At 41.9% G+C, this 17,883-nt stretch overlaps 1 protein-coding gene across 1 annotated transcript in view; it reads right to left on the bottom strand.

Annotated features, from left to right (window-relative positions):
- The window catches only part of AHRR (aryl-hydrocarbon receptor repressor), a 29,054-nt gene extending 24,017 nt beyond the window's left edge, over positions 1 to 5,037 (bottom strand). Inside the window, exons 1-2 of the mRNA XM_010155822.1 lie at positions 5,001 to 5,037; positions 3,423 to 3,523 (exon numbers count right to left, since the gene is read on the bottom strand). Of these exons, the coding sequence (XP_010154124.1) occupies positions 3,423 to 3,523; positions 5,001 to 5,037 (138 nt within the window). The remainder of the gene's footprint in view (positions 1 to 3,422; positions 3,524 to 5,000) is intronic.
- Between the last annotated feature and the right edge of the window lie 12,846 nt (positions 5,038 to 17,883).

Genomic DNA, 17,883 nt, shown 5'->3' on the forward strand with positions numbered 1-17,883 from the left:
CAAAACAAGCCAGGTCTGGCCTCTATCTGTATTCATGAGCAAGATGGGCCTTGACAGAACCAGGCAGTCTTACTCCTTTAGCATCTGTTGGATAGCTACCTGGATTTCTTTTTAATCCAGATTCCTTTTTGATTTTTGTGACATTTTGGATATAAACCCCCGTTTTCACACCGGAAAGACTTATGTTCGGTACATCTGTGAACAGAGATGACATAAATCCTACGCTGCAGCCTACAGCAGCAGAATAGAAGACCAACAGACGTAACGAAGAAGAGAAAGGACATCAAGACACCTCCTTCAGCAGAATGGGTTGAGACAGAAATTCGAACAGCACTGATTTTTTCATAATGAGCAGAAAGCCTGCAGGAGCAACTGTGAGGCAAATAAAGTCCAAGTGACAATTTTAGCTGGATGCTGCTAAAATGGGGATGGTTACACACAAAGCAGTGTCAGTGGTGATGATGGGGCCACTGCCCAACTGCAAGTCATTGAGACAAGTCCAGAGAAGGCCTCCTTCTTGACAACAGACATTTAATTCTTCCTATAGGATAGTATAACATGGGAAAATCATACTATGCATTTGGGATGAAGAATTATCTGCACAACAGTGTAGACTCTCAGTCTGGACACAGCATAGCTGGGGAGAAGAGGAGGAGGTGGCTAACAGCCACAAGATGATTATTGCAATCAAGGCTATTGCCTAGATACCCACCAGTGATTCATTCTTATTTTTCCAAGACACCATTTTATTGTGTTTCTCCACCCCATCACCCCATAAATTCTATCTGGATTTACTGACTGCCAATACAATTTATTTTCCCATTTTTCTGGTTATGGGTTTGGCCCAGTGTTCCTTAAGTATTTGGTAACAGGCTTCATAAACTGAATATAGCCCTTTTCTGCCAGAAGGCATGTGGCACAAGGGTTGCAATACCACCTGTCTTGGAAAAAATTTTGACGGGACAAAGTTAAAAATCATTACTGCAGTCAGACACTTGGCATCTGAAGTCTCCAAGGAGAGCACAGATTGCAAGAATAGGGTATACTCAAAAAGGCCATTAATAAAATTGGACTTTGATTCTTAGAACTTTGTCTGTCTTCCCTCTAAAGGGAAACAAAGATGGCAAGAAAAGACTTTCTTATCCAGAAGAAGTGATCTTAAAACACTGGACAATGATTTATTTAGATACCTGCCGTGCTCCATAAAAAGTCTTTGATAAACTGGTATCATTGTTTATTCTGTTATTGCTGATGAAAGCTATTTGATTATAGCTGTAAGAAATCCCTATAAAATCTTAAATAGAAAACACATGTTGTGGCAGAGGCCTTTGGAAATAAAAAACCATTTTAAACATACTTTGAAGACAGCCTAATTCCATTGTTTTCTTTCAAGCTGAAAGGGGAAGTACTGCACTGTTCTAAGACTCCAGAGTCACAGATAAATTATTTACCAGTAATAAGGGTTCTTGTTATTCCATAATTCTATCTATACATAGAATACAGTGATCATATCCACTAAGAAAAGAAATGTAATTATCCCCTGTTTTCCATTAACATTGCAGTCAGGGACAGTATTATTCACACATAGTTTGGTAATTCCGGTTATTCTGGTTTGTATTATATAAAGCACCTAGGAGAGGTTGCACAGTGCAAGGTGGTGTCAACTAAAAGGAAAAGTGGCTTTTGACCACCAAAAAATATCCTTTGAGAGTCAATGAAGTGGCCAGATTCACTAGTCAATATACAAAGCACAGCAACTACCAGCAAGACTTTTGGTTCTCCTTGGAAGGAATCACAAATGCGACTATTTAGTTAAAACTCCACAGTCCCTAATAACCAACACGGTGAATTTCTTTGAACAACAAAACACACCACTTTTCTTCACATGCCATGGCCACCGAATGAGCATCTGAGCCAAACTCAGTCCCCAGGGAACATTCCTGGCAGGCCCTAAGGAAAACTCACCATCTTACTCTAGGTCAAACACACCCATAAATGAAGCCTGGAGAATACATTCATATTAACTTGCACTTATTCATCGAATACATTCTTACTAACATGCATTTAATCATCCAGTTAATGATCCACATTAAGTATGATCCAGGATAAAATCTCCCCCTCTGTTCAAAAGAATTGTGGCTCCTATATACCCTCCAGTAAGCAGACCGCTAGCATATTCAGCAATATTAGTCTCTTGTAACCTACCTAAAATTACATATTTGTGCTCTCTCCATGTGCTCGTAGCAGTAGGGCTACTGTTCAAAGACCTTTAATGATTGTAACTTGTGGCCACGGAATATACAACCAGCAAAACACAGACTAAAGATAGGAGAGCCTCATGAAAAATTCTATACTCACCATATTTATCATTTATTGTACACCCTGTAGCCCCTATTCACTAAGAATGAAAATTATTGCAAATAATTTCATTATTTGAAATTACCTGACAGCCAAAATTCTCATTTGTGCACTAACACTAACTAGTCAGATGCCTCCGTGTAACTTACTGTGAAATGCAAAACTAAAATCTTCTAAAGTATTATGAGGAAGGAAAGCAGGGTTCCAGTTTCCATGCCATAGACTTGAACAACTTATGATATTGGATCCCGTGACAGAATGTCTTTTTTCTTTAATATTATACAGCATTTATTTCCTGGAGGCTATAATTTGATTTACATTTGCATGCATCTCAGAGCTGTCATGAAAACACAATTTTTATACCATGAATATTACCCTATCCAAAACAACTATACATATGTAGCCTTAATCACATAGGAATTTCCAAGGACCTCAGTGTATAGAAGGCATTATTACATCATGTGTTCAAAATGCAGATGTATCTGGGATGGACCGCTGTGCTCTAGCTGGTTCAGTAGTTCACAGCAGTATTAATTCTTCATCCAGATTAATGGATCCAATTCTCAGTAACAGTATGGCCCCTTTATGCTGCCCTGCCAATATAAAGTCATCCTAAAGGGATTAAAAATATATAGAAGGAATAACTTCTGCACACACGGCTTCCCTCCAAGCAGAGTTGAGGAAGTAGGTTAAATTAAAATAGCGCAGAATAATCTCAACTCTGATCAGAAACCAAGAAAGCTCCTTTAGGCACCTTCAAAATATGGGCCAAGTAAAATAAGCCTCAGCTATCACTCCAAGTGAAAAAGAACTGTGAACAGGCCCACTGGAGATCACTGGTAATTTCGAGGATGTAAGGGTGCAAAGTACAATTGCCCAATCAGAGGCTGACTGGGACTATCACAACTGCCAGTTTTGGTCTTGCAAGAAGCACCCACAAGTGTAATTCTTGAATGACCCCCACCAAGACCAACCATTTGTTCAAAGTTGCCACAAAGCATTAACCTGAATATATCATCAAAATGAATAAATTAGAGCCAGAAATGACAGATTTTTTCACTCACTTCTAGTAGAAGTCCACCTTCTTGTACAGCAGTGTTGTTAGGTATATTGTCTTCTTTTATTGTTTGGCCAACTTGCTTCTTAAAGTGCTTTTCTTGAATGGCTGTTGGAAAGAGTTATTATCAATTTAGAAATCATAATGATTAGGGCCGCTAAACTAAAATTCTTATTTAGCCACTTGACCTGCATTGATTTAATTGGGAGTTAATGTCTTTGTGGTCTGGATCTCAGTTACTGACAACTTTCTTTTGCTGTGAGGGAGATAGATACATATTTGGCAGTCCAGATGTTTTTTATATGAAATATCTATCACATTTTTTATTGAACATATTTTTTCCATTAGTGTACTCTACATAAAGCAACAACCAAAACCCACAGGAAAGAAACAAAAGAAAGTTAGCAAGTTGTTTTGTTTATAAAAATATGTATTATGACAATATAATGAAATGCCTATACAGCTCAGAAGACAAGGGATTGAAGTAAGTTTCTTATTTTCAGTGTGGACTCTCTTGGCATCAGATTATTTTCAGTCTCACTTTAACCTATTCACTTCCATGAGTCTGAGCTTGACTGTAAGATTCAAGGGAATATTCTTAAATGGTTTAATTTTTAAACAGGGATTTAAATATTGTTTTAGCAGGTCATTTACTACATGAAATTAATTAAAATCTCTCAGTATAGATTAAAATCGCATATATTTTTCCTAATAATAATAACTTGCATGGGAGTCAAAATTGATGAGTGCTCCTCCTGCACGTGGGTTTTCATTGCTTGATCTGAAATATCTTTGAATACTCAGATTAAAGTCTTCATAGTGATATATCCCACAGAAAAATCTCTGAAATACAATCCCATTTCTGGGGATAATGAAAGAATTTCTGAGAAGGCTGACATCACTTAATACTGGGGCTTCTGGATCATCGAGGGAGTATGACAGGAACGGAGTATGACAGGAACCTGCCTTTATCATTTGGTCAGTAAAAACTAAGCAGTCAGCTTCACTCTTTCTGCCCCAACCCAGAGATAGGTCGTACAAATATCCCCATAGCAAAAAGATTCCGTTTTCAGTGTGTTCTCCCTTCTGTGGAGAGAATGTGAGGGGAGAGCTGGGGTTAGTTGGGACACTGATACATATTGTCCCTTCCAGCTCTAGGAAAGCTGGAGCAGTCACAGCCAGGGATGGTTAATAATTAAAAAAAAAACACCAAAAAAAACCCCCAAGAAGGGTTGAGACGGACAAGAATAGTTTATATCAAATCAGAAAAAAAAGGGGAGACAGCCAGCAAGCCTCTAATACTCCTGAGCCTGTTGCTAAAAGCCATGACAATGGGATTTAAATTTTTAGTAAGATACCAAATTAAGAAAAAGGTCTAAATTTTTAAATGGATTGAATAATCTTCTTTGCAAATGACTGAGGATATGATCAAAATGGAGTCATGTGCTTTCCAAAAGGCTGTACAAGACCCCATATCAACGCAATGCCTAGTGAGGGACTGTTGCAAGATACATCAATGTTTTACAACAGATGAAGGCAAAGCAGAACCACATTGACTGAATACTCGTGATTTTTTTTAGCTTACATTGTAAATACTTGCTGCTAGTGATAATGTCGGTCATTACCCCAAAGCAATCTTCTCAAATGTATAATAAGATGTAATAAATCCCTCCCCTGGGCATGGGAAAACACATCAGGAAAATCCCAAGCTGCCTGAAACAGATCCCTACGCTCGTTTTCCAGCCAAAACAACTTTGCGATTTCAGACTTGCAAGCTAAGCTGCCATGAGTGGGACACACAGATTCCTCAGTCTGCATTTTCATTTTGCTATACCTTTTGAACTAATTGGAAAAGGTCCTCCCACACCCAGGTCAGCCAAGCCTTCTGCTACGCCTGTCCATAAGAACAGACGTATGGACGCTCATGACAATAAATTTTAAAAGCCCAGCCCCTATTCCAATGGCCTCTTCCAGATCTTCTCCTCTAAGAAAAGACGTTTTTGCAATTACTGACACAGCGGTTTGCAGCTTCTGTGCAGGTTAAAGGACAGACAGGGAGGGGTGAAAGGAAATGAAGGTTTATTTTTTTGATGTGTTCGTTTGGTGTTGTGAAAATTCCATCAGTTCAAACTTCACCGTTAGTGGAAACTATTATTTTACCCGACTGAGCAGGCCAGAGCTCCCTGCCTGTTTGTTAGCCTTCAGGCTCACACAAACACAGCAGCAGAAGCACAAGAGATGTTTGTTCCGCAGCTCGTCTGGCTACTATAAATTCCATCTCCAAATGGAAAGTATTTTAATGTTATTTTGCCGGCTAGAGTTACCCGTATGTTAGGCCACACACGTCCATTTCATAACATACCGTGCTCCCTGGCCCGGGCGGCAAGGAGACCCGTGGCACCGACACAGAGGGATGACGCCCTTCATGCCAAGAAGCAAAAGCTCCTCAGAGACAGGGACGCCTGTTCCTCACACGTGGGGCAGCAGAGCCACTGCTCACTCTTGTCCTGCCTCCCTGCGCTGGAAATACCGTTAGTCCACCCAGGGCTTGGGTGATAGGGCAGTGACAGCGCAGAGGAGATACTACTGCTGGTACCAGCCTCTCACCCGGAGGAAGCAGAGCACGAAGGGCAGCACACCATGCAGGTTTCCAAAATGGATGAGGACGAGGAAAAGCAGGACACGATGGGGTGAGGAGGGGAAATTTCCAGATGTTACCTGACTACGCAGAAAAATAGGGAAAAGAAAACAGAGGAGACTAGCGATAGCCCTGTCACCACCAGGCATGAAGTGGGAGAACTGAAGGAAAGTGGGTATCGGTTGCGATCGGCAGCTTGACAGCCAGGGCCCTGATGCCAACACAGCTGTGATGAGGCTGAGACACTACGTGAAATGGTGGCTCTCTGGAGCAAAGGTGAAGCCTACGATGAGGAAAACAAACGAAAGGCCGGAGAACGCAGAGTACTGTCTGTAGTAGGCAGGGAGGAGCAAACTGTGGAAAGTTAAAAAATAACAAACAGCAAAGGATGACTCAGTGACCTGAGGGGAAAACTTCTGGCTGCTGGAGTTCCAATGTATCAAGAATGGGGCAAGACAAATCCTGATAAAGCAGGCAGTCTGATGAATGCTGCAGGCAATAAGAAAAATGGAAAGTTTTAGCTTTCTGGAGCCTTGGATTGTTGTCTATGGAAGAGGCAACTCTTCCAAGTAGCTTGTCAGCAATTCAGCGTAGAGCAGTCACCTACTAGGTTCAAAACCGTCAAGCTGAAGAGGTGGGAAGGAGGAAGAGCAGAGACCTTTTTCTGAGCACAACTGAATCTAGCCTGCACTTCCAGCACACGGAACGGAACAGAAGATGGAGCTGTTCTGCCAAAGAAGATGAATGAGCGTATTGATACCATAGGGTGATGAATACAAGTACCAGGGCTGAGAGCTTCGCCAGGTCAGGCCATCGAGTGAGCGTGGTGCGATCCCAGGCAACACGGCAACATGAAAAGCCCGCAAGTTTGGAAATGCTTTGTCCTACAGAAGGACACCACTGTGGAAATATACAGGGCAGGGGGGAAGGGGGCTAGGAGGAGGAGGAAGAGGGAGAAAAAATGAAGAAAAATAGCCAATGTGATTTCCTGGAAGAAAGGTCAGAGATCCAAGGACATTGTTCCAATTTCTGATTTGAAAGCAGTGAAAGGAGTGGAAACCAAAAAATACTGTAGAGTTGGTACTGACAGATAATTAATGTGTGGAAAAAAAATCCACAAAAGGGATGAAAAGTTTGTCTGAATGGAGTATGGGGCTGTCAGAGACGGTGCTGCTGAGCCCTTCACAGCTGCACTGTCTTTCCCCTGAACACTGTAAAAAGCTGAGATCTCTTTTGAGCCTCCAGTTCTGATATGAGCATCACTATCTGCATTTGCAAGCCCTTTGGCTTGAAAACCAAATATTGAAGACTGTAAAGAAGAGAAAAACCTGTCTTTCCCCTGAACACTGTAAAAAGCTGAGATCTCTTCTGAGCCTCCAGTCATCACTATCTGCATTTGCAAGCCCTTTGGCTTGAAAACCAAATCTGGAATACTGTAAAGAAGAGAAAAAACTGCCTGACACTTTAAAGTCTATAGAAGCATCATGAAACCAGTCGTTCCCTTTCCCCCAGAAATAACAGAACGTTTATTCATTGCAAAATAGTCTTTAGTTCAGAGGGATGGAAATTTCAGGACTCTCATAAAACTGTACTTTTAAAATCCATCGGATTGCACTCTCCACAGTGTTTCTGTACCTCTTGCCGCACAAGCACAACCTTCTTTCTTCAGGAAACACCAAAATTACCTGCCAAGCTAAGCACTGTAACAAACTAATGCATGGTCAAGCTGTACCCCAGCCGCCCCGGGGGCCTAACGGTGCTCAGGCTACCTGCATCAAGCAACAGCACAGGCAACAAGGGAGTAGTGAAGGGATGCTGTTTCCTATCTGGACACCTTGCCCGGATTCATTTGAGGTGTAAGAAGAGGACAGTACTGTCTTCTTCATACTTGGTATGATGCAGGCGTATCAGTTTCAAGGCTTTCTATGAAGAGTACCTGTGAGACCATTTACCTCCAGTGATGCCCAGGGGATAAACTGTTTCTTAAATTGGGCAGATGAAAATACATGAATGTGCCTTGCAGGTTCAGAGATGCTGCTTTATGAAAATGAGTCTTACTTTTGGTAACTGTTAGTGGAAAGGAAGTGAAAACAGGGTCTTTCTTCCTGGATTTTCAAGCTGCAGGAAGAATCAGCTATGCGTGTTACCCTGAATGCTAAGAAAACAAAACAAAACAGCTAGGAAACACTCGGTAGGAGCAATTCTGCGTAACTAACCTACAGCCATGAACTGAAATGGTCTGTTTCCTCTTGCTGTGTTACAGAGAACACGGAGTGACAATAATGACAGCACCCATTAGATGCACGCTGAAATTAAACAGTATGCAACATAAAGAAGAGTTATTACACATTGCTGAATGATATGAAAGGGATGTTTGTGCTCTGAAATGCCACGACATACAGGTTGCACAAACGCTTCAGGAAAGGAATCAGCACTGAAATGCACTCTCTGAATAAAAGATGTATGGTGCTCAGTCCCGTTGCAGAGGCTACCAGAACACCAGATGAAATTATGCTAGCAATAATGCAAAGTTTTTCTTCCCAACTTAGCGGTTTTCTCAGTCTGCTTCTTCTTAAGAGACGCTTTGAAATCCGACTGCCCTTTGAAGTTTCTCGAGTACAGCATGACATTTATTTAAGGTACAACCCGAACTGTTTGCCTTCCAGATCCCGTCCCCTCTTTCTTTCAGAACCCTTTTTCCCCTTTCACAGACAGCCTCATCCATTCTGCCCCGCACGCGAGAGGGGCATCAAAGAGATGCCACGGCTCGGCAGCCCTCCTCTCCCCGTAGCCCTTGCACAGAGCTGGTGGGGCCACCTCGCCCCCCTGAGACCCCAGCCCCTACCCCTCCCCGTCCGGAGGAACCCTTCAGAAGGGGAGGCAAGGGGGAGGAGAAGACCCTGCTGCGGAGGAGGCAGAGTGCTGACTAACCCCAGCCCCACTGTCACGCAAGCCTCGCTGCCCGTCAATCTCCCGGCAGCTCTGACGGGGGCCTGGCGCCCATTCAAACCCTTGCGTGCGAGCAGACGAGCCGCATTACCCTATGAAGTATTTCATAATAACAACAGCTGTTAAATATTGATGACTACTGGCAAGCGCTGAATGCTCTTCGAGAAGGTTAAGCCTTCGTGTAATGGAACCTAATTCCTCATTATATACTGTATCAGATATCTGGAGGTTGCCTAAAAAAAGCAAAGGGGCTTAAAGAATCAGAAAAACAACTCTCGTGCAGCAGGGAGAGAGGAGAAAACCCGCAGTGAGGAAGGTGAGGAGTGTTTCCCCAAAGTCCAATCTGTTTGCAAACAATACAAAACGCTGCCAGAGTGATCATCAGAACACTTGGTTTCACAATATTCCCCTGGACAGTTTTGTGTTTTTAGAAATTATTGAAGGTGAGATAAACGTTCTAAAACAGCGATCCAGCTGCCACTGCCGTCTGTGTAAGAGTACACATGGAAAGTATTTCTACAGAAAAACATGGAAAAGAGGGAGAAAGCTTGCATTCCTATAGTTTTTCTATGAACATCAGCCCTGAGAGATCTGTCTCATTAGAAGATTTAGTGACAATCAGACAAGATACTAAGGATGAGATCTCAGAGAGAGATTCCAGCAGGCAGGGAAAGGAGACTGCCTTGCCTTGGGCAAGTCCTGATGTGCTCTCCTTCAGTTCCCAGAAGAAATCCCCCCTCTTCCTCATGCTGCCCTCTAAAACCCATCAGTCCTATCCTTGACCTAGCTGTTAAGAAAGACCATCTCAGAAAGAGAATCAGTTTGGGGTAGGAGTTCACGATCGCCAGCCTGAGCCTTTGGGATGGAACTGGTGTGAGGCAGTACCGGGGAGTTCAGCAAAAAGGCAGCATCAGGGTGAGGGTGTGGGTGAAAGAAGAAACACAAACCCAGGGCTTCTTGGGGAGGCGAACAAGTCAGGGTATTTTTTTCATGCATGTGAAAAAGAGGTCTGTGCACCTTTGGGGAATACAATTTAGACGAGGCAAGCTGAGAAGCTGAAAACAATTACCTGCTTATGTTCAGTTGTGCTGCAGTGCAAGGAGTTCTGTGAAGCTCTAGGAAAGTATTTTACCTGTGGGGAACCCAGGCTTATTTATTGAGTTGGGATAGAGAATCATGGAAACTTAGGAAACTGTAGGTTGGAAGGGACCTTTGAAGGTCATCTGGTCTACCCCACGCTGATGAAAACAGCTAATGAGTTAGGCAGGTTGTTCAGGGTTTTTATTGAGTATCCCCAGTAATGGACATTTCACATTCCCTCCAGGAAAACTTTCATTCTTTAATTACAAACAGGATTAATTTTGTAAGCTAAGAGCTGCTTATGGGTTTAGGTGAATGAGCATTAGGATAACTTCTGGATGGACACTTCCTGTTCCTGCAATTCTTGGTCTGTAAGATGTGTAAAATAATTTAAGAAATGCTGAGAATGGTTAAGTGGCTGTCATTAAAAGTGTGTGTATATGGAGAATATGTGAATTAAGTTATTAGCTATTCTTGTAATTTTTTTTTGATGGTTTATCCTATCTGTATCTCACACAACCAGCTCACAGGAAAGAACACTTGTATGTCACATTTTTATGTAGTCTGGGACTGTAACATCTCCCTTATCCCATAACTTCTGAGGGATCAAAGATGCAAAGAAAAGCTGTGCCTCTATGTGAAACCAAATTGTGTATTAACTATACAAGAAACAGACGCAAAATAACTTGTCTAGAAAGCATATTTCCTCTCTGCAGATTACTGTTGCAACCTTTCTCTCTTCATATGACTCAACAGATGATCCCCCCGACAGACAACCCCATGTTGTGCATTGGCAAAGAAGATATTGTAGAGATCTGTTTGCGTCACTGTGAGTAAACATTTGAGTTATCAGATGGTCTGGTAGACTATATTGGCTATAAGACTGTCAAAGGCATGCAGTCCTCCTAAACTATCCCAAGATACGACTTATTCCAAATAATTGTCCTCTATTTAATTTTCGTAATTCCATTTGATTACCTATTATTTTTAATATGACGATTTGATGATAAGAACTGACTGGTTTATAGGTTCAGTCCTACGGCCTTAATTTTATCCCTGTAGTATTTCATTCTTAGTTTAATTAAACTGTAATACATTGTCTTGACTGAGTGTGTATTTGCTTGCACACCCTTTTGACTAAATCCATAAAAGCCAAATATAAATGGGTTATTCTGTCAAACTACAAAATGGATCACAAGCCTAGGTTATTGGTATCCGTGAGTAAGAAATCTGCAAACCCCTTAGTCCACCTTCAAATCAATACCCACTTCCCTCATAAAAACGAAGATGATTCCAACAAATTTCTTGCCCCTTAGGTCATAATTTGTAAACTAGATAACCATCAGTCATAATTGAGATACACATCATAAGTTTAGTGTAGAAAAAATAAATTTAAGAGAACTATTCTGTATTTAGAAAACTTGTTTAATATTGGTTAGTTCCAGGCTTAAGGACCTCTGAATGTACAATCAATGCAGTTCTATGTTTGTTTTACTCTACTTTCCATTTTCCTCTGTACTACACTCTGAAACACTGCACATTAAGTATATGTACAGGGATTCAGACTTCACCAAAATAATCCACATTAGCCTTAAGTGTACTGCAGTGTGTTCTGACCTGCCACATCCTGATTGCTTGAGTGGAATCTCAGCAAATCCCACTGATCATGACATACGTACATACTCAGAGGAATAGCATGACAGGAGACATTGATTCTAGGATCTATGGAGCAGATGGTCTACCAAAACAACTTGCAGAGTTTCTCAGTTCTTCTAGGAGTCCTTCATGATGGCTTGTTGGCTGAATAGCTGTTCATCTTTTCTCTTGTCTATATTTTTAAATATCTGGACAGATAAGATTTAGGTTCCCTGTATCCTCTGAATTCCCAACACTTTCTCTCTCTATGGTCCAAGAATGTGGTTCTCTTTTGATATGGCTCATTATTTCTTTGTCCCAAGGCCATTTTTTCACTGGTTTGACTCTCCCAATGAAAATAACACAATGATGGACACGGGGGTCCACAGCAGAGGCATCTGCCCATTGAGGAAAAGCTAAACCAGCTGTGACTGTTTACTGGAGAGAGAAGGATGAGGGGAGATGTAACAGGTTCACAAGATTGTAAAGGCAATGGATAAACTGAATGCAGAACTGCTGTTCACCCAACGCCACAGCATGAGGACTGTGAAGTACCTAGTGACACCCGTACAAGAATGCTTTAAACCAGAAAAAGAAAAGCCATTTTGGAGATGAGAATACCAGACTAGATGGACCACTGGTGTGACACAGTGGTACATTTCTTATTTTGTTATGTTCTCATTGCAGTGCCATGACCTTGCCCACGAAATGTGTTGCAGACAGAAAATAAACAACAAATGAGCACGAGCAGCATCTGTGACGTGAAACAAAGTATATCACAGAAGGGACAATAAGAAAAACCAGAACCTTATGAGAAAGCCTGTATGTGACTAAATTTAAGCATATGATGAAAGATCAGCTTGTGACTAATCATTGCATCCAAACAAACAACCAAATTATGATAGACGGCCTACTGAAATAAATCTTGAGTCTGAAATATTTTTCAGACACATAAGTAATGAGACCAAAATCCATTTTTTACTAAAATGACAGCTAAGAGAAAGCTCTATGTGGTCTTAAGTAAGCAACTACAGTCTACTGGAATCATCCTCACTTTAAAAAAGCAGACTGTAAGAATTGCTTCTTACAAAAGAAATGTAATGAAGTCCTGGTAACAGATTTATCTTGGGACTATCAGAACATTTTTAGTCTTCTGGGTGCAGAAGATGTGTACCATTTTACCCTCTTCAATTTAGATCTACAGTTTAGAACATTTAGTAAATCAGTCCCTGAAGAATGAAATCAAATCAAAGATCAAGCACAAAAACAAACACAACTAGGAAAGTGTATGAGAAAGCATCTCTCCTCCTTCCTGATTAAATCAACCTGACAATGACTGACTTATGTGAGATTTACATGATCTTTGCTTGCCTTCTTGGATTGGATAACCTCTTTTCCAGGCATGTGTTTCAAACAGATCATCTCCTGATCTTCCACTCCTCAATTTCTGCTGCTTTTATAACATTCTTGTCCCTTTATAATTTCATTTGCACCAGTCTGCATGGGAAGGCAGGGGGTAAATTCATACCTGCGAGCTCCAAGAGGGAATTTAAGTCAGTACCTCTTAGACGAGAGTTTAAAGAGCATGTGTCAGTAGGCCAGTATATCCCCCAAGAGACTGTTTAAAAATAGCCAGAGCACACGATCTGGAGAGGATAAAGGAAACCTTTAAGATGAAATAAACATTGCATCTAAAATATTCACGCTGAGACCCCAGTGCACAGGATGTGCATATGTTACCCAGAAAACCAAATCTGGCTTCATCAGTTTCAGAGTTAGAAATATCATAAGAGCAATTCCTTAATATCAGCCATGCTCTACCCACCAGAGATTAAAGGCAAAGACACAGCCACATTTGCTTTCCACTGTACTTTAAACAAGCAAACTGACTTGACAGGGTAAATGCAAGAATCTCCACCTTTAGGTCAGATGGATACCACAGCACACTGCTGCACAATCACCAATAAAGAGACACGTGCACCGCAGCATACGGGACTCTCCTAAGGCAGAGCTGCTTTGCTTTGGTCCCTTCTGCTATCTGTGGAGACTGCTGTGACGAGATTGACTGTACAAAGTGCTGTCTCGAGAGGTTAAATGAACCTAACGAGCTGTGGGAAAAATGTGCCTGAGAGGAGGTCCTTGAGCTTTGGCTTTTCTACTTCAGGAAGTAAGAGAACGTGACAAGATGAAGGCAAATGAAACGTCAGGAACAGTATCTGAAAGTTTAAAAAATTCTTTCAGAATCAATTTTCAGGATGATTTTAAAACACTGAACTATATTCCAGAACTTTTTAGAATGCTGAAGAAAACCAGTAGCATGAAAATCTTATGTCAAAGCTGAAGACATATGTTGTTATGAAGAACCATCCAAACCCTAAATTGACAACGTTACAATCCCTGGATATCTTTAATGTGGGTTTATACACATTAATATTTTAATGTATACATTTATAGACTAGTCCTGAAAAGCTATCCAAACAGATGGACCTTGCTCCCAACTGGAATCTCTTGTAAGTCAGAGGGCCTGCAGAGAAGACATTATGGTTTGTCCAAAAATAAATTGCTTTGCAGAACAGGAACCTTCTGCAGAAGCAGAAAACGCATGCACATAATGTGTTCAATTACTAGTAGAACCTTCATTTTTCACTTCCTCACAAATGCTTTGCTTTGCCCTTTTTCACAACCAGGTTCTGTGCTCAGAAAATGATCCCAAGCAGACCCTAAGGATCTTAAGCAAGCCAGTAGTAGGTTTACATGTTCTCTCCCCCTTAGTGCTAGAGAAATTAAGATTTTTAGAATTGCCACAGTCTCTAGGTCAACGACCAGAATTAGGACGTTCAGGTTTTCTAAGCATAATAAAAATTACTGTCTTTAAAAAGGGAGGAAAGGTATTTTGGCACTGCTTTAATTTGCTTTTCATTTTTTAAGAACAGACACTACTTAGATATTGTGATAAAAGTAAATGGCAGCCACAGATTTCTTATCAGACTTGTCCCATGTGAACACAAGGAACAACCAACCAACGTTCTGCATTTCAGAAATAATGTTCTAGCTAATAAAATACAACCCTTTCTCTAGTTTCAACTCTTCTGCATATGTGTCATTGACTTGAACAGGCAGGTCTGACTCCTGTGAAGGTGCCTGCTACCTTGACTCATAGCAAGCTACCAAAGAAGTAATGATTATTCCTTATGGGATGACAGGAATCTTGTCTCCCATGCATGAAACATTTAGGATTCCCATGCATGAAACATTTAGGATTGAGGCCTCAACCTTCAAGGCAATTATAGTTAATTACAGCTTTCACTGAGAGATCAATACTAAGCAAATAGTATGTAGGAAGAGAATTATGATACATAAATTCCTTCTAGTGCTTCTTATTCTGCCAAAGTCTTCTGGATAAAAACCGGTGATTTCTTACTGACTGACTCATCAGATCTGTTTTACACTCATTAAGTGACATAAACATCAGTTTATATTGGTTTTTCATCAGTTATAATATGATCTTCATCGGATATACACTGCAATGTGCTGCCAGAGTCAGTCCAATATTCAGCAAAACAAAACTATGCTAAGGAAAATATGAATAGGTTTAAGGCAGAAAACGAACATTGCAAATTGCAAAACGCAAAAGCAAAGTTGCTTTTACACATATTCTTAAAAATAAGGGGGAAGTTAACTGGAGAAAATGTGTACTCTAGAGTCTGCTTTGTTTTAAGCTGAGTATTTTTCAGAGGAATCATTAGAGACTTATTCTATGAACGCTGCATCCAAAAGAGGAACATTTTTTCTCCTGCCGGGGCAGATTTGCAGGGAGGAGGCTCATTTCTGCCTTGCTGGTCTGGCAGGCAGCAGAGCTCTATTCCTCTGATCAAGAGATCACTTTCATAACCACTTTTCTGAGGTCACAAATGAGTCTGCTGCAGTCACGCAACCCCTCGCCTACCAGAGCTTACTACAACAATACAGGTTCACGGAAACCTTTTAAAGAGGCAGCCCATCCTTTCGACCCACGCAGATACAAGCCACACGCATGTTATCGCACGGGCTTCCCCCAGAACGTGTCACGGCATTATATTATTTCAGTTTGAGCAGGGAAAAAACGTATAGCTTGGAGTTTTGTCTGGATAGAGTCATGCTACCTGAACAGAATTAAGTAAAAAGTTAAGATAAATAGCTCTACAGTTCTTTTAAACTATACTGGCACCTTTTTCAAATATTTATTCAGCACATTCCTTTTCATTACGTTAAAGATCCGTGTCTGCCAGCCATGTGCTACTGTGAATTATGCTAATTAAGAGATTTAAAAGCCGTGGTAAACAGTCAAACAAATATTAGATTCAATAAACCATAGAAATCATTGCCCTGAATTAAGCACTACACTGCTGCAGTGTTAGGAACAGCAATGCTACAGAAATGGAAGAGCAGCAAACAGGCTTACTATCAAAAAATTAGTTCTGAAGACATACTAACAAAACACTGAGTACTAGTAACACTCCAGTAAGAGTACTAAGTAGAGCCTGTTTCTAGGACAGAAAAGCCTATTATATGTTTTAGTTGACAGCATTTCCCACAACCAACCAACTGTATTGGGCTTGCATGGCAAGGTTTTGGTAGTGGGGGGATGCTGCAAGGATGGCTACTGTAAGAATCTGCCAGAAGCCTTCCCTATGTCCGACAGAGCCAATGCCAGCTGGTTCCAATACAGACCTGCTGCTGGCCAAGGCTGAGCCCATCAGCAATGGTGGTAGTGCCTCTGGGATAAGAAGAGGAAAAAGGTGCTGCACAATGGCAACTGCAGCTGGAGAGAGCAGTGAAAATATGGGAGAACAGCAGCCCTGTAGATCCCAAGGTCAGTGGAGGAGGGGGAGGAGGTGCTCCAGACCCAGAGCAGACATTCCCCAGCAGCCTGTGGTGCAGCCCATGGTGAGAGGTCAGGCTGTGCCCCTGCAGCCATGGAGGGTCACGGGGGAGCAGAGACCCCCCTGCATCCAGGGGAGGACCCCACGCTGGAGTAGGGGGGTGCCTGAAGGAGGTGGTGACCCTGTGGGAAGCCCACACTGGAGCAGGCTCCTGGCAGGACTTGTGACCCCATGGGAGACCCAGGCTGGAGCAGGCTGGTCCTGAAAGACAGCACCCCATGAAAGGGACCCACCTGGAGCATTGCATGAAGAACCGCAGCCCCTGGGAAGGACCCACATCAGAGAAGTTCATGGAGGACTGTCTCCCATGGAAGAGACCCCATGCTGGAGCAGGGCAAAAGGAGTCTCCCCATGAGGAGGAAACAACGTGTGATGGACTGATCACAACCCCCATTCCCCGTCCCCCTGCGCCACTTGTGGAGAGGAGGTAGAAGATCAAGAGCAAAGCTGAGTCTGGGGAAAAGGGAGGGGTGGGTGGAAAGTGGTTTAATATTTGGTTTTAGTTCTTATTATTCTACTCTAATGAGTTTGGCAATAAATTAATTTTTCCCAAGTCGAGTCTGTTTTGCCTGTGACGGCAATTACTGAGTGATCTCTCCCTGTCCTTATCTCAAACCACGAGCTTTTAGTTATATTTTGTCTCCCCTGCCCAGCTGAGGAGGGCAGTGACTTTGGTGGGCACCTGGCCTCCAGCCAGGCTCAACCCACCACACCAAAATACTGATCTGTTGCATGGACATGCCTTGTAGGTGGCAGCCGGAATGACCTTCAGGTGATGGGGGGCAGGTGGGAATTTAAAGACAAAAGATAAAGACATTTTTCCTCTTATGGTAAGTCAGCTCTACCCAATGGAGGGGTGGGGGGTTGGCCTATTTTCATAAGTAGTTAGCACGATGAAAGCAACCGTTGTTGTTCCATCATGAATCGTTTGCACTAATTACCTGAAATAAAGTTTTCAAAAGCTGTTAAATTACTTTAGAGCCTACAATTCAAAAAGTTGTTTGCTGTATTGCTCATTGGCATTTTATGAGGATTAGTATACAGACACATTTCACTGAAAGGCAGCACAAACAGGCTTGCCCAAACCAGCTTTGTAATCCAGCTTAAATAAGTATCAATAGCAATGAGGGCACAGCACTAAGCCTCTTGAGTACTCAGTGTGGGCCCAGATGACTCATTTGCACAGTCCCGTGAACTCATTGCTATTATTAGCCATGCTAGCCAGGTGAAAGCTTGTTCAGGTG

The sequence above is a fragment of the Eurypyga helias genome, unplaced genomic scaffold, assembly GCF_000690775.1.
Source record: "Eurypyga helias isolate BGI_N326 unplaced genomic scaffold, ASM69077v1 scaffold45430, whole genome shotgun sequence".
Taxonomy (NCBI): Eukaryota; Metazoa; Chordata; class Aves; order Eurypygiformes; family Eurypygidae; genus Eurypyga; species Eurypyga helias.